This window comes from Phaseolus vulgaris, chromosome 1 (genome assembly GCF_000499845.2).
Source record: "Phaseolus vulgaris cultivar G19833 chromosome 1, P. vulgaris v2.0, whole genome shotgun sequence".
In the NCBI taxonomy this organism is placed as follows: Eukaryota; Viridiplantae; Streptophyta; class Magnoliopsida; order Fabales; family Fabaceae; genus Phaseolus; species Phaseolus vulgaris.
Window position 1 is genome coordinate 4,010,844 of NC_023759.2, and position 15,924 is coordinate 4,026,767.

Below are 15,924 nucleotides of genomic sequence, written 5' to 3' on the forward strand. Positions count from 1 at the left end.
CTTTTCTTACCCAAAAATAAAAATAGCTACATTAAGAAATCATCCAAAACAATAGATACACCACAAAAACTACCATCAGAACAACCAAACAAAATAAAGAAAGAAAGAAGAGAAGCGAAGGAAATAGCAAATTCCTTAAAACCCACGGCCCCAAAAAGTTTCCTAAAATTCATGGAAGCGCAATTTTTTTCCTGCAACTCCAAATCAGCAACAATGGATGATGATGATGAAATCAATAAAAAAACAAGGTTTACATACATGGCTACACCACCGAAAGAAACCACAACCACTACCTTCCAACGCTGATTCATTTTTGGCTTCAAATTGAAGAAACCAATCTCAAAAACCAACACCCAAAGCCACTGCTTAGAGATGAAATTAAGCAATTTTTCATCTCTTTAAGCTTCAAGGAGGTCTTCTCGTGAAAGAATTTCATTAACAGCAATGTTTTATGCACATGCTTCATCAAGGTTAGATGTTTAACATTATTAATTATGCAGCTAATTTACAACTTTTAAGAAGTTGTTTTTGTTGGCATCTCTCCCATGCATTGATGATGAAAAATAATGCTATGATATGGTTGGTAGATAAACACATTTGTTGAAGAAAATGATTAAGAATATCTGACATTATACCATGAACACAGTTCAAAAATAATACACACAATCCTTTTCCAACTCATTCGACAATTAGTATAATGTTTCAAATCAAAAATATAGTTGTCAAACCCAATAGTTTCATTATTGTGTTAAAAAGTTTTATTCTCGAGTTTACAAAACAAGTTGAACCTTTATTTGATGGCTTGAATTATTGAACTTTGAAACAGAAACAAACACATCTTTAAATAGCATATGCTTTTTTATTTATGCATCGTGCACTGTTATTACTTATTAGCTGGCCAAGTCAAATTAAAGCCTTTTTCTAATTATTCTCTTTTACTAAATTATTGCTTTGTTTTCTTCATCTCCATTTCTTTCTTCAAAATTTTAACATCTAACCTTTTTAAAACAAAAATACAATTTTGATTCAGTAAATTTTTTTTAATATGTTTTTTATTTTAATTAATTATTGTTTTGATATTAGTTTAAATAAATATGATAGATCTAAGATTCATATAAAAATAGTTTAAAATTATATACTTTATAAAATGCAAAAACTAAATTATAGAAAAAGAATCAAAATTAAAATTTAATTAATCACTTACCATTTTAAGAAATCATTCAGTTCTTATAATCATACATTTTTTTTTCTTTATATACATTTTTAATTTGTACACATACTGTTTTAATTATATTTAGCCTCTAATTGTATTATTTTAATACTTTTAGCTTTTACCGTATAGGACTTTAAAAATTTAAAAATATGTAAAGAAAATATATTTAAATATAAAAACTAAGAGATAAAACTTGATTAATTATAAAGATTAAATAAATATTTTTATATTTTATTTCTAGGTCCTCCTTCAATTTATCCTTGCTAACACACCCCTCTTCTCTCCACCATAAATGCAGTTGAGTTCAACTTCTACAGTGTGTGCAATAAAATCCTCCACCAATGCCGCCGCCGAACCTTCACCGGAGATCCGCTTCTGCCCCTGGAATTCCGGATTGGATCTCTGACTCGGTCAACGGCGGCTCCCTCCGCCATGTCGACCTCAACAACGGAACCAATGGCTGGTCGTCGCCACCGGGGAACGTATTCTCCCTCCGCTCCTCCAACTACCTCAAGAACCGCCAAAAGGCCCCCGCCGGAAACTACCTCCTCTCGCCGGCCGGCATGGATTGGCTCAAATCCTCCACGAAGCTCGAGCACGTGCTCTCACGCTCGGACAATCGCGTAATGCAGGCACTCCGGAGGTCGCAGCAAACCCTAGGCCACTTTCTGAAGAGCTTCATCTTCGCCGTGAACCTCCAGATCCCCGGCGGGAAGGACCACCACAGCGCGGTGTTCTACTTCGCAACGGACGATCCGGAATCGCTCCGAACCAGTTCGCTGCTGTACCGGTTCGTGCACGGCGACGACACGTTCCGGAACCAGCGGTTCAAGCTGGTGAACCGGATCGTGAAGGGACCGTGGATCGTGAAGAAAGCCGTGGGGAACCACAGCGCATGTTTGTTAGGGAAAGCGTTAAATTGCACATACCACAGAGGAAACAATTACCTCGAAATCGACGTCGATATAGGAAGCAGCGCGATTGCCAATGCGATTCTGCACCTCACCTTGGGACATGTTACGGCAGTTACAATCGACATGGGATTCCTGGTGGAGGCACAAACGGAGGATGAGTTGCCGGAGCAGCTGATCGGCGGTGTGAGGGTTTGCCAGATGGAGATGGCGTCGGCCACCGTGGTGGAGGCGTTGCACGTAGCGCACGTGCCGCGGATTGGGTCGGCCAAAGTGAGTCACCATAAGTCTGCGGATGATCTTAGTTTGGCTGATTAGACTGTGTGAATACTGTTTTAGTGACAAAAGATTATGAGTTTTTTCAAGTTTTAATTGTTATCCTATGGATTTTAATTTCTCATTTTTTTATATATTGAAAATAATGCCAATATTATTTATTACTAATTGTGCTTACTGAAGCTTAATTTTATTCTAAAGAGCATGTCTAGACAAGGTTAATTTTAATTATTTTTTATTTTATTTTAATAAAAAATGTTAATAATTTCACACAAATAGGTTTTTTTTTATGTTGAAAAAAAAGAGATATTACTATATTTATCCTACCCTTTTATATTAGTTGTTGCACTGTTGACAATAATAACTCGCATATATTGGACATTCCTTTCTTCTCCAGTTTGAACTCCACAATTTTTGTTAAAAAAACAAAATTAAGTAATAATTAATTTTTATATAATATAACAGGATGGATCGAGTGTGTCACGTCACTTGATTCACGACCAATCAATCACGTTAATTTTTTTTTAATAATAAGTGATAAGTAAGAAAATACTTTATAAATTCGGATCACATCCTATCCCGTCAAATCTGGATAACATTATCAGAAATCAACTAATAATAATTTATTAAAAATATATTTCACATATATCTTCTTATAAATTCGAGTGACATATACAGAAACATAAAGACATATATCTTCTTACAAATTCGAGTGACATATACAGAAACATAAGGAATAAAAGGTTAAAAAGTCTGAAGGAGTGAGAGAACTCAAGTATACGGAAACATGACCGAAGACACGAATATTAGAAGAATGATTGACACCAACAACAATTATTACGCTCAATCTCATGTACTATCTAAGTGCATTTTATCTATACAAGTAGATATAAAAATCTAATTATTAATTTTTAATAGATTTTTTTTAACTATTTTTTATCCACAAAACTTTTAACATAAGAAAACCGATATGAACTCATATCTATTGATACCAACCACCACACCCATGCACAATTTTATTACTCATGGATGCCAACCTGGGTAAGCTGGATTTGAGTTATAAAATAATGGTGGAAGATAGGTGCATGAATTGATATCATTTGGTGTGTAGGGAAGATGCAAGAGGACATAGAATTTGAAGATCTACAATGATTGGTTGTAATTTTTAAATATGAAATCAACCCTTATGATAATGGCCCTACTTCACCAAATTCTTCTCATAAGTATAAAGTCAATCTATATAGTTTAATATTTTTTTTAAAAATATTTTACATTTTTCAATTTGGACTGACGTGAATAATGAAACTCACGTAATTTAACTAAAGTGTTTGATTTCCAACTTTTTGGAATGTAGAAAACTTAAATGAGAGGTTATTCTTTATCTCTCCAACACCTCAACAAAGATATTAGTGCAAGTGTTCAATGGAAGAATGCTACTTGATATAATAATAATAAAATGTTAATTCAAGTTTATTTTAAAAGGGTCTTATATGTTATTATGTTTATAAATTGGGTGAATGATAGTAAACAAGTATTTTCTAAAAACTTTTTTAATGATTTAAATAATAATATTTAAGAGATGATAACATTCACCCATGAAATCAATAACATCACAAAAGTGCATATGCACATCATTAAAACTAACATATGTAATAGGTCTTCATAATCAATAATTTCTTCTTTTATATTAAGACCAATGTTTTCTAGTAGATATGATTTTAACATTCCTGATCACAACACAAACATAAAAGAGAAAAATAAAGATATAATGATAATTAATAAGTTCTCATTACATTCATTAGTAAAAATAAATATTGTAAGGAAAAAAAATCAAATATTAACAAAGAACAAATACATCATGCATTACGAGAAAAAAAATGTATGTTGTTACTCTTGGTCTAAACCATTATTCCCTATTGGAAACACATATGAATATTTGACATTTTATGTAAATATTTTGTGTATATATTTATAGTTTTATCATACAATGAAAACACTTTTTACATGTTTTTTATTTATTTTTAGTAATATAAATTGAATTTAATGTACATATTTACTTTAATTTTGTATTTTTGGTTAATATAATCTCTACTTATTGTTTTGACCAGCTTTTTCTGTAATAGATGTTTTTTATTGATTCTAATTACATTTGATTCTACATTTTCAGGACTTCAAAATAAATATATGGTTTGTTGAAATTGATATTCTCTACTATTTTCTACGATTTTTTAAGCTGCCACGTGGATTCAATTCTCCATGTTTTATTTTAAACTTGTGTGACCTAATTCAAACCTACATTTAAGCATATCTTTACATTAAATTTCAGAACATATATAGCCTAAATGTACTTTTAAAGTTGTCCATATAAATCATTTGCTTAATTTTCATATTTAGGAATTGACTATTTATCTTGTTTTCTCTTTTTTCTCTCAAATTCCATTTAGGCTCTTCCTTTTCTTCTCTCACTTTCTCTGAATTTCATTTGGTGTTCTTCATCCACGAAGAACTAATTCTTGATTATCAATTCACATAATCATGATCAATCAAGCTTACTTGAGTTTTATACCGATCGTTTAACACTACGAGTTCTTCTATTCTCTATTATGCCCTTTGTGATTACAATTATGTTTTTGAGTTTAGAAATCAAATTAGGAATTGATTGAATTTGGATTTGAGAATTAATGGAGCTAAAAAGAATTAAAGTTTTGTACAACTTATTTTACAAATAAAATATATTATTTCAATTGCCATTATTTCATCAAGAAAATCAATATTTGTTATGCTACAGCAATACAAAAGAAATGTGTATCAGATGGCAAGAAAGAATTGAGAAGAGATACATAAACGCAGTATAGACATTATTTTCCATTCTACATAGAGAATCTTGGTATATGCGTATTTTTTATGCATTAGTTGATGAACAGAAGCGCCTAATTTCACCTTCATCACCAGTTTTGACTCCAATACTAGTGAGTTTCATGAAAGACTGGCCCCAACTTTCAAAGAAAAACTGTTGATCATTTGCCAAGTCCTCCACCAATTTCCTTGTTCTGTTGTCACTTAGCAAGGCAGAGTCAGATTGGAACAACCCCTTGTTGGTGAGAAGATTTCTGTAGTAGTGGTTGTCAAAGACCATGGAAGTTTCAGGATCATTGTTAACTTGTACTGATGGGCTTGCACTCAAGGGACACTCCTTCATTAGCTCATCAGCATAGCTACTATCAAGGCTTTTGTCAATGAGTTTCATCTTTCCCTTGGAGTCCTGTTGGAACCTATCCCTGAATGAGCTGCAATGAGCAGTTCCTATGGTGTGAGCCCCTACAAAGCCAAAAACAGCATGTTACTAATTTCATCTTAAAACCCTTTGCCCTTAAGTATAGTTGCTATATAAGTAGCACCCTAAAACAAGTTATGTGAGACCTCCTATTAGTTACATAGTGTGAGATGTATTCATGTATGATGTACCTATAGGAAGGGTTATTGTGAAGTTAAATGGGTTAAACTGAAAAATGTTATTCTGACATCTGCATAATTAAAAACACTATCTTCTATCTCTGGTTAATTTGGTGTGTGATTCTCAACATAATACTATTACTGTTATTATATAATATGAGATCTTTATACCAAGTACCAAACATATTATTTTTTAATGCTAAAAAATCAGATTTGAAAACAAGCTACCAACTCGGACTTCTAATAAATGTGGTGAGTTGGTTTCCATCTGCATGGCATCAACATTCAATTCTTTCTACCTAACAGAACCTATTTCCTAGCCGCGTGCCTTTATGGGGTTTCCACCACAATCATGACGAAACACATGGGCAATTACCCTTCTAAAAGGGGTGGGGGAAGAAACTGAAAATCAAAGGAATGATACTTATTAAAGAGAAGCATGGCAGTATTATAGGACATGAAAACACTTAGAAGAATATGAACCTGAAAGGATGACAAGGTCAAATAAGGACAACCCTTTATTGGAGAATCGCTTAATCATCTCATCCATTGTAAAACTTGTGTCCAAAATGTTGGGTCTAACGTTTGAAGCAACTGAAACCATGCCATCTCTCCTTCCAGTGGGAATTTGAATCATGGGACCACCAGTCTGTTCTCAAGGGAGAGCCACTCAGATAAATTGCCATAACAAACTTCATCTTAATGCCGTTTTTAAGAGTGTAAGCAATGTAATAATAATGAGGATAAGTGCATAACTTACGAGTTCAACAGCATCTCTTGCAGCCAAAGCAATTATGTCAGCACAAGAAACTGTTCCGGGACAAAGGAACTCAAGGACTCTTTTTGCTGATTCTATAACTGAAAATCCTCCAATAGACCTATTTGCTGGATCACTTTGTTCTGTGTTATTCCCTAATAGCATCAAAGATGCATCACATCCCTACAAATCATGAAATTGATCACCATCTTAAAAGATTAAACCCCTTTGAATTTCACATCACGCAGAGGAAACACAAGAACAAGGGAAACCACATTTGATTTGTTATTAACAATTGAGATTACTCTCTTTATCCTTATTCACTTTAGAGAATTCAAGTCCAAGAACAAGAGGAATCTGATTTCTCCAAAGTGAACGGCTCACTTTAAATAACAAAATTAATAATTGATAAGAAACTCAACTCTAGAAATTAAGTGCACAAGCACAATGTTACATCAACCACTGAGTAAGATAAGTCAAGTCCAAGCTCAAATACAAAAAATACACCGAAAGATAACTAAAAATATAATATGAACATATACAGGCAAATTTAGTACTTATGTGCAAGAACATGTGTTAGGAAGGACTAATAGTAGAAGCTAACCTCCACAAAGCAATCATGAAAAATCAAGCGAAGTAGCTTCCCAGGAATTGAAGGATCAGAAGAAGAAGATGAACTGATACTGTTTCTTACAATGAGTTCTGCTGTTGGGCATGAAGCTGCATAGAAGTTGAAAAGCAGGCTACTTGAAACAGAAGTAGCCAAAAAGAAGACAATAAAAAGACAAGAAACTGCTAGGGGAAAAGGAAAAACCGTTGCTCCTTTCTCCATGGAACCAAGTTCTTAGTCCTTTTGAGTAAGGTCTCAGTTGTTTGCAGTGTGGATAATCTCAGTCACATGATAATGATAGAGAATAGAGATAGATACAGCAAAGTATTACCAGGAAAAAGACCAAATGCAAAGCTACATTTATGTGGTTGGATGAAGACAGTGGATGACATAAATGTAAGAGGTCATGGTCATGCATTATCCCTGCTCTGAAGCATTTAAGATGCATCCTGGTAACTCTTTTTATTACATTACATCAACCGTAGAATAATTATTTCAACAATGTGTTTGGGACAATAGTGCAGTATAAGAGGCTTGTTCTACACCAGCTATGGATAAAAATCTCTATGCTGAGGAATCATAAAAAAATAGTACTTTCATCTTTTCATTTCAACCGCTAACTATAAAGTTCCACCATACTTTTATGGTCTAACACTAGTTAATGTTTGCATTTTAAGGACCATTTGTAGTTTGAGTTTGCTTTGAAGTGCTTTTAGTTCATAACGCATTAGGCAACACCAGGAAACAATAAATTGATGAAGCTAAATAAAACCATGTGCAATTTGATTGAGTGAGAAAAATAGACAAGTACATGAAAGGGGCTTAAGAACAACCCTTCCTCAGTACAAACCCTATTAAGGAAAGGCACTTTCTTCCTGCACCCCTACATTTTTCTTCCTGCACCCCCATAATTTTGTAAATTCCGAAACTAACCCCCACAATTTCGGGATTTGGGAGTATGCTACGGATTCATCAATCCGGAAGTGAATCATGGTGCATTCCGGATGTGGGGGTGTTCCAGAAGCAAAGTTTGCATAAATTATTGATTTTCGGATTGCTGAATCCGGAAGCCTAATTTCTATTACGGATTGGTGGATCCGGAATGATTTTTTTGAATTATGGATTTCTGAATCCAGAATGCATATTTTGAATTACGGATTGGAGGATCCGGAATGGTTTTTTCAATTATGAATGTTTTGCATTTTTTATTTTGAATTAACACTATTATTCATGTTTTACCGGAAACATCAATCCGAGAGATTACCGGATGCACCAATCCGAAAATTTAACGGAAGCGCCAATCCGAAAATTTACCGGATTTCATAATCCGGAATACAAAAAAAAATAAATGTACAGTTTATAGAGGGACAGTTTTGTCTTTGCGCAACCTTGTGGGGGTGCAGGAAGAAAAATGTGGGGGTGCAGGAAGAAACTGCCTTAAGGAAACATAGACATTTTAGGCCTCGACGCATGGTTGTACAGGCCCATGTAGTCTTTGAATCAGCGAGGTTAAATAAGCCAAATTCTCCCTGCACCTCCATTGATCCTCTTTGTACCTCCAGATGTTAATGTTAAACTACATTTCTACCCTTTTTAAAAATTTAAAAATCCTATTTTTCTCTTGATATCACAACGACAACACCTCCTTTCACTTCTTTATTTTTTCTAAAGCAACGCACCTCTATTTATCTCCACAGCGCTGACGCCTCTAGTGTTCAAGTGTTCAAGAGAGCTTTCATTTTTCTAGCGTGTTAGGCGAGACTTGAAGTGGGTTGAAGGAAACATTGTAGTGATGATAAGTTTTTTTTTTTTTTTTTTTTTTTTTTTTCTATTTTGAAAGTTGACACCATTTTTGGAGGTTCTATGTTTTTTTATCTCTTGTGTTGGTTTCGGATTGTACAAATCAATGTTCATTTTCTAATAACATACCGGATTGTATAATCCGATTTGTATAAATGGATTTGTGGACTTGGAGTATTAACAAATCTAAGTGTGACACATGATTATGACCCACTTAAAACACTCTCTAGTGGTATTGGTTAAAGTCTATGACCTATTGATTGTGATTTCAAATGTAAAGTAGAAGTAGAAAGTCTAAAGGTTGTTTTTTTGGCTTGTATTCTAATAGGGGACTAGCTCATTTTTTGTAATAAGGTTAACATATCTCTTAAACATTCTATTTCAATTAATTTATTTTTTGTTGATAAAAAAGAAGTCTCTCGTGGTATAAAATTCTAACCCTTAAAATCTTGCATAACAACTAATACTATTACCTCCATTCCTAATCATAACATGACAATAAATATGTTTGTGCGGACTTGTCTTCTTAATTGTTGGACTAAGTGATTCAAAATTACATCTTAGTACTACGGAAGACACATTTCATAACATAACCTCATGCTCTTTTGCATGGATCCTATGATTAGTATTTTTAAGGTGTAGATGTTTTGATTCATGTTACCCAATAGGGATAGTAAGGATAAAGGAACATACAAGAAAATTCAACTCTTAGTTAATAAAAAAAATGAGAATTCAACTTAATGAAATTAGTCTAATGAGAAATTAGAAAAAAAATAAAAATTATACAATAGATTAAGTATGGAAAAAATTGATATTTATTGACCAAATTTATCTAACTATGTTTCTAAAAAAAACTCTTAAATTTTAGTATTTGCAATATAATTTAAATAATTTATTGTATATAGTTTCAACTCTATAAAACTTTACTCATATACTTGTTAATACAAAAGATTGATCATTGGGTCAATTATGTGAAAAGAGCTAATATTTTATAAAATATTTTTATGAATATTTTATAATACTCAGCTAATTAGTAATTTAATATATGTATGTAATTAGTTTCTTTTACTTGAAGGTAGTTTGTCCTCTAACAAAAACAACTTTAGTATCCAAAAGCTTTCTAGATATTCTGGTAGAATCTCCAAAACTTCAACCAAGATCAAGATTTTCATTGAGCTATATTAATACATTTTTCACTATCTACTCAAAAGTGAGAACTCACTTAGTAGACACAATGAATGACTTATCTCTAATCTTAAAAAGAGTTTAAAAGTTATCTAAATGTAGAAAGATTTAGAATAATTAAAAAAATGATTTTTTTTAATATATTCGTATATATATATCTTAAAGATGTATGCATTCTTCATTTAATTTAAAATTATGTCTTCAACCTAAATAAAACAGTTCTTTTAAACATTTTACCATTTAATGAAAATACAAGCAAACGTAGGAAGTAAAATAAAGTACAAATTTTATTAAAGAACATAATATATTTTTATTATTGAAGATCATATATCTAAAATTGGCAAAGAAAGAAAAGAAATTATTTAAGCCTTAAAAATATACTTAACCACCATTTTTTCAATTGGATGGTGCGCTCTAAACCATTCTTTCACTTTCTTTTTCTCATTTTTTTCCCACCATGCAAATATTGATATGACTATAATTTCATTATATTTAAATTCTCCACAAACTTTCCTTTCAAAGAAAGTATTATATCTTAATTGGAGTTTGTCCCTTCTGTTTTTTCAACCGTGATTTGCACGAATCTGACTATAATTTTGTTATATTTACATCCTCCACAAACTTCCCTTTCTGAAAAAACAATCATGAATCTTCTTTTTACCAAATAAATCTAATTCAATTCATTTTCTTTATTTTTGTTTAAAAATAAATAATAAAAACAAATAATGGAAAAAATAAAAAGTTATCGATTACGTTTTATAAAATGAGATGAAAATGAAAATAAAAGTATTTCTAAAAAATAATATCTTTTTAGAGAGTGAGTAATCTATTTTCTAATCATAAAAAAATAGTAACAACATATATGGATAATATATTTTCTCAGTGTAAGACAAAATAATCCAATTTTCATATAGCATGTATCATGAAGAAGTCTTTGTAAAAAATAATACTATTTTTTTAAGAGTTTGTGAATAATCTATTGTCTTACTATGAGTAAATAGTAACAAAAATATGGATAATCGATTTTCTTAGTGTAATTTCATATAGCATGATTATTAGTTATAAATAATCGATTGTGGACAAATTATTTGACTATCTTGCAATTTTTTCATTTTTAGTTTTCTTAAATTAAATTTGTTGTATTTTTTTAATCTATTTTCATGTATCATATTTTTCTTTTACCTATTCTCATTCAGCCTATTTGATGCTTAATTATTTTATCAACATAATTAATTATTTGATGCATTCGGTTTTTTTTTTCAGCATTTTGACGCATACGTCTGATTATCTTATATTATTTTAAATAAAAAGCTTTTCAAGGAACTATGTTTTAATCATAGTATTTATGATAATTTTCTTAATCATTTATCTCCTTGTTCAATTGGATGAATAGAAAATATGACTTTGTATAAAACTTAGATGGAAGAATTTATATAAGCTATATATATATATATATAAATTATAATATATAAATGAAAGCAAGTTTTATTTTATAAAATTGATTTTGTAATTTTAAATTAGACTTAAATTTTAGTTTTATAATATTGTATAAGAGTGTATCAAAGATTTATCTTAATGAAATTAGTTGTACTTATCAATACCTCCACTATTTCCATGTTGGAAATCTTAATGTGAGGAGTGTATTGAAAAACTCTCTTATTAAGTTAGAATTGAGTGTTGTGATAGTAAAATTGCTATGTGATTTTGTTTTTTTTTTTCTATTTTTTTTCATATATCACATGAGTGTCGGGTTGGTTGGTTGAGTGACACTCAAGCAATCATTATTGGGGTAAAACATTTCGCTCAAGTATCACACTAATTACTCAGGTGACGGTTTATTACTCTAACTATGTGATGAGGGTTTATCCAAGTCACCACAACTTAGTTGAAAAAATCAAAGAAGTTTGGAACTTTATTGAGGAAAACACCCCTTTAGGTCTTCATTCTTCCGAGCATTATACATAATTGTAGAAATTAGTTTAGGAATTTATTTTGGACATTGAAAATAATTGTACAAATTAGTTTAGGAATTATTTTGGATATTGTATTTGGGTCACGAATAGTTTAGATTAAATAACCTAACCCTAATTGAGAGAGTTAACACCAATCTAGGATAAATAACATAGCTTGGGCACCAAGTTAGCTAGCTCAAGACTAGCTAACTTAGGGTAAATACATGATTTATTGCATATTCCTTTTTACCTTGAGGTTTTTATCTTTAGTTGGTCGAACAATCTTTAATACCGAGTGTGGTAGGTTGTTCGACCCTGACCGATATTAATAAACTTATTATTTTGTTTATGATATATTTTAGATATTATTATTTGTTTAAACACATCTTATAGTGAATTAGGAAAAGTAGCACTCATATAATAATGTCAAGACTAAAATTTCAAGGCTAATGGAAAGGAATAAATGAAATAACCATGAGCGTTAATTTTTATCTTTTTCTATTTATTTTCAAGACAAAAAATAAATTTCTTAAGAAATTTTGCTTAAAAGGTCTAGATTAATTTCTTATAAAAAAGTACTTGGTAGGAGATGAAATTTTGCTTTGTTTTTTTTTTATTCTGCATAAAATTACTAAAATTACTTTTCTCAATATTGGTGTGTTTAACACAATATACATAATATTTATGAAGAAGAAAATATTTATAATATATATATTTAATAAAAAAATCAATAAATTAAAAGTACTAGAGATAATTCAATCCTTTAAAAAAAATAACATGTGTTCTATTACATAGAGATATTAGACTTTATCCTGGATTCACTACAAGAAAAAAAGGTTTTAGTGGAGGTTATTTAGCGGAGGTTAACATAACCTTAGGAATTGATTTAATTAATGGAGGTTTTTTTCTAAAACCTCAACAAAATAACGGAGGTTTTTTAACCTTATTTAAATTCCAAAGGTTTATTATAAAACCTTGGCAAAATGACGGAGGTTTTTTTAACCTTCATTAATTTCCGAAGGTTTATTTTAAAATCTCCGCAAAATAACTGAGGTTTTTTTAACCTTCATTAGTTTCCATAGGTTTATTTCAAAACCTCCGCAAAATAACGGAGGTTTTTTAACCTTAGTTAATTTTCAAAGGTTTACTTTAAAACCTCTGCAAAATAGTTGAGGCTTTTTAACCTTTGTTAAGTTTCATTAATTTATTCTAAAATCTCATCAAAATAATGATTTTTTTTTTAATTTTCGTTAATTTTAAAATGTTTATTGTAAAACATTAATAAAATATTTTAAATTTTCTCAAATTTCAATAAATAAATATAATTAAAAATTTTTAAAAAAATATTTTAAAAAATAATTTTAATATATTTGATAACTAAATTCTTAAAGTTTTTGAAAATGTAACTTTAAACATATAATTTTTTTTTAAAATATTCTTGATTTTAAATATTTATTTAATTAAAATTAATTAATTTTTATTTATTTTATATAAATATTTTTAATAAAAAAAGAAAAATTATAATTTTTTTAACTTTTCCAAAGATGTATTTTCAAACCTCAGGAAAATACTCAGACTTTTTACAACTTTGACTAAAATGTTCATTCTCCTCTTCCACTTCCACAATACTTCTCATCCTCTACCATAGCTTCTCATCCACCGGACCTGTTTTAGCGGGAGAAATTACAACCCTGGATAAATGACTTAATGGAGGTTTTAACCCTAGATAATGTAAAAATAAACCCTTGTTAAAACCATTTTTTCTTGTAGTGATTTTGCTCTGCTACTAACTCAACTTTTGTATTCCATAAAAAAAACAGGTCAGACTAGTAATGAACGATGTTGTCTCATAGCAAAATACATTTGAAGTACATACATATCCGATACTAATCCATATACTCCTATTAAACAAAATGCACTTACTTCTCCTTATCTCTTCCTAAATTAAGTCTGCATTTTACATAGATTTATAGTTGCAGAGTAAACAATCTGATTTCTTAGTAGCTAGACGCACAACAATTTGATTTCTAGTATACTCTTCAACTAAACAAGATGAATACGTATTTTTTGTTTATTTATTTGTTTGAGAATTTCATTAGTTTTAAAGGATGATTATCTATGAAGTTCAAACACTTCTTTTAAATAGCGTGTCAGTGTTGGATACTCATACCAGACACCACCACTCGTATGACACTTGTAGGACACGTATCCGTGAAGTGTCCAATTCAAAAAGTATTTGTTGGATTTCTGACAATTCTAGTACTATTCTAACACAATTTTAAGAAGAAAAAATACATTAATTTTTTAAATACTCAAACTTATTGTATAAATTTTTATTATAATTATAAAAATAAGAAACAAATCTTTTTGAACCAGACATGAAAAACATTTTTTTGCTCCAAAAAATAATCTGGAACATACTTGTGCACATAAATCTTTATTGTCAATTTATATAATTCATAATTATATAATATATAGATTCGTGTCCCCGTGTCTTACATTTTAAATATTATACGTATTTTCGTGTCAGTGTCCGTGTTGTATCTGTGTCTGTGTTAGTGTCTACGCATTCCTAAAACTTATTCGCTCCTCACGTGAAATTTTTCGCTTTAATTATTTATATAAAAATGTATGATATTATTTTTATCAGAAATAGTATATATTAAATAAGGAGGATAACGAAAAATAAGATATTATTATTGAGTGGAAAAAATAAGGAATGAATACGACAAATGCGTAATTTATGTTTGATTTGAATACGTCTTCCGAAATCGTTTTCCTGGGGACAAGAGACACATTTTCTCAAACAATCGGTTTTTCAAGTCAAGTCGTTGCAATGCTAATTAACTATATTTTACTATTTAACACAAAATTTCATTATATTATCAGAGGACAAACTCTAATCTCATCAAACACTTCTATAAAATCATAACAAATTATTTCAGTTTTAAATATGGCATTACATTAAATATTTTAAAAATTAATCTTTTATAATGATCATATACCCACTGAAAGAGCAATTATTTAGAATTAAAAATAACAATTATTTATTTGAAAATTCAACATTATCATTACGGTTTTATTTTATACAATTATCGCGAAATTATAAGAGAATATATATAATACTATAATGTGAATTGGTTTATAAGAGAATATATATAATACTAACATAATCTCAATTGGTTTAAATCATTAACAAATTCAATACTTCAATATAATAAAGACATCAGTCGCAATTCACAATGCTTTATACCATTATAACGTATCTAAATAGAACTCATAGTAAATATGATGAATTGAAATTTAGAGAGATAAAATTTTAGAATTAAAAAAAAATTGTTTTTAATCTATTTATATATATATATATATATCTTTTAAAGATATATCCATTCTTCGTTTAATCTAAAATTATGTCTTTTAACTTAAATAAATTAGTTCTTATAAAAATTGTATCATTGAATGAGTACAAGTAAACGATGAAGCAAAATAAAATACAAATTTTATTAAATAACATTATACTTTTTTTTATTAAAGATCGTATATCTAAAATTCACAAAGAAGTAAAACAAATTATTTAAGCCTTAAAAATATACTTAACCACCATTTTTTTCAACCGAATTGTGACTTGGATGGTGCGCTCTAAACAATTATTTTGCTTTCTTTTTCTCTCTCTTTTTTTTCCACCATGCAAAAATATTGATATGGCTATAATTTCATTATATTTACATCCTCCACAAACTTTCCTTTCGAAAAAAAAAATTATATCT

At 29.8% G+C, this 15,924-nt stretch overlaps 2 protein-coding genes across 2 annotated transcripts; one reads left to right on the top strand and one right to left on the bottom strand.

The window, feature by feature from the left end:
• Positions 1 to 348: 348 nt before the first annotated feature.
• LOC137816684 (protein ENHANCED DISEASE RESISTANCE 2-like) lies at positions 349 to 2,600 on the top strand. Its single transcript, XM_068619938.1, has 2 exons — positions 349 to 470; positions 1,512 to 2,600. The coding sequence occupies exon 2, from the start codon at positions 1,555 to 1,557 to the stop codon at positions 2,440 to 2,442; it is 888 nt and encodes a 295-aa protein (XP_068476039.1). The 5' UTR covers positions 349 to 470; positions 1,512 to 1,554; the 3' UTR covers positions 2,443 to 2,600.
• Positions 2,601 to 5,173: 2,573 nt separating this feature from the next.
• On the bottom strand, positions 5,174 to 7,560 carry LOC137816685 (peroxidase 46). Its single transcript, XM_068619939.1, has 4 exons — positions 7,215 to 7,560; positions 6,614 to 6,793; positions 6,337 to 6,502; positions 5,174 to 5,718 (listed from the first exon to the last, which is right to left on the bottom strand). The coding sequence occupies exons 1-4, from the start codon at positions 7,440 to 7,442 to the stop codon at positions 5,303 to 5,305; spliced, it is 990 nt and encodes a 329-aa protein (XP_068476040.1). The 5' UTR covers positions 7,443 to 7,560; the 3' UTR covers positions 5,174 to 5,302.
• Between the last annotated feature and the right edge of the window lie 8,364 nt (positions 7,561 to 15,924).

What these genes read in the sequence shown, in the direction of transcription:
- LOC137816684 (XM_068619938.1), top strand. Translation starts at nt 1,555, where the DNA reads ATGCCGCCGCCGAACCTTCACCGGAGATCCGCTTCTGCCCCTGGAATT.
- LOC137816685 (XM_068619939.1), bottom strand. Translation starts at nt 7,442, where the DNA reads ATGGAGAAAGGAGCAACGGTTTTTCCTTTTCCCCTAGCAGTTTCTTGT. An exon ending in TTCATGATTGCTTTGTGGAG is followed by an intron (nt 6,794 to 7,214) that starts GTTAGCTTCTAC and finishes CATGATTTGTAG; the next exon opens with GGATGTGATGCATCTTTGAT. An exon ending in CAAGAGATGCTGTTGAACTC is followed by an intron (nt 6,503 to 6,613) that starts GTAAGTTATGCA and finishes CCTTGAGAACAG; the next exon opens with ACTGGTGGTCCCATGATTCA.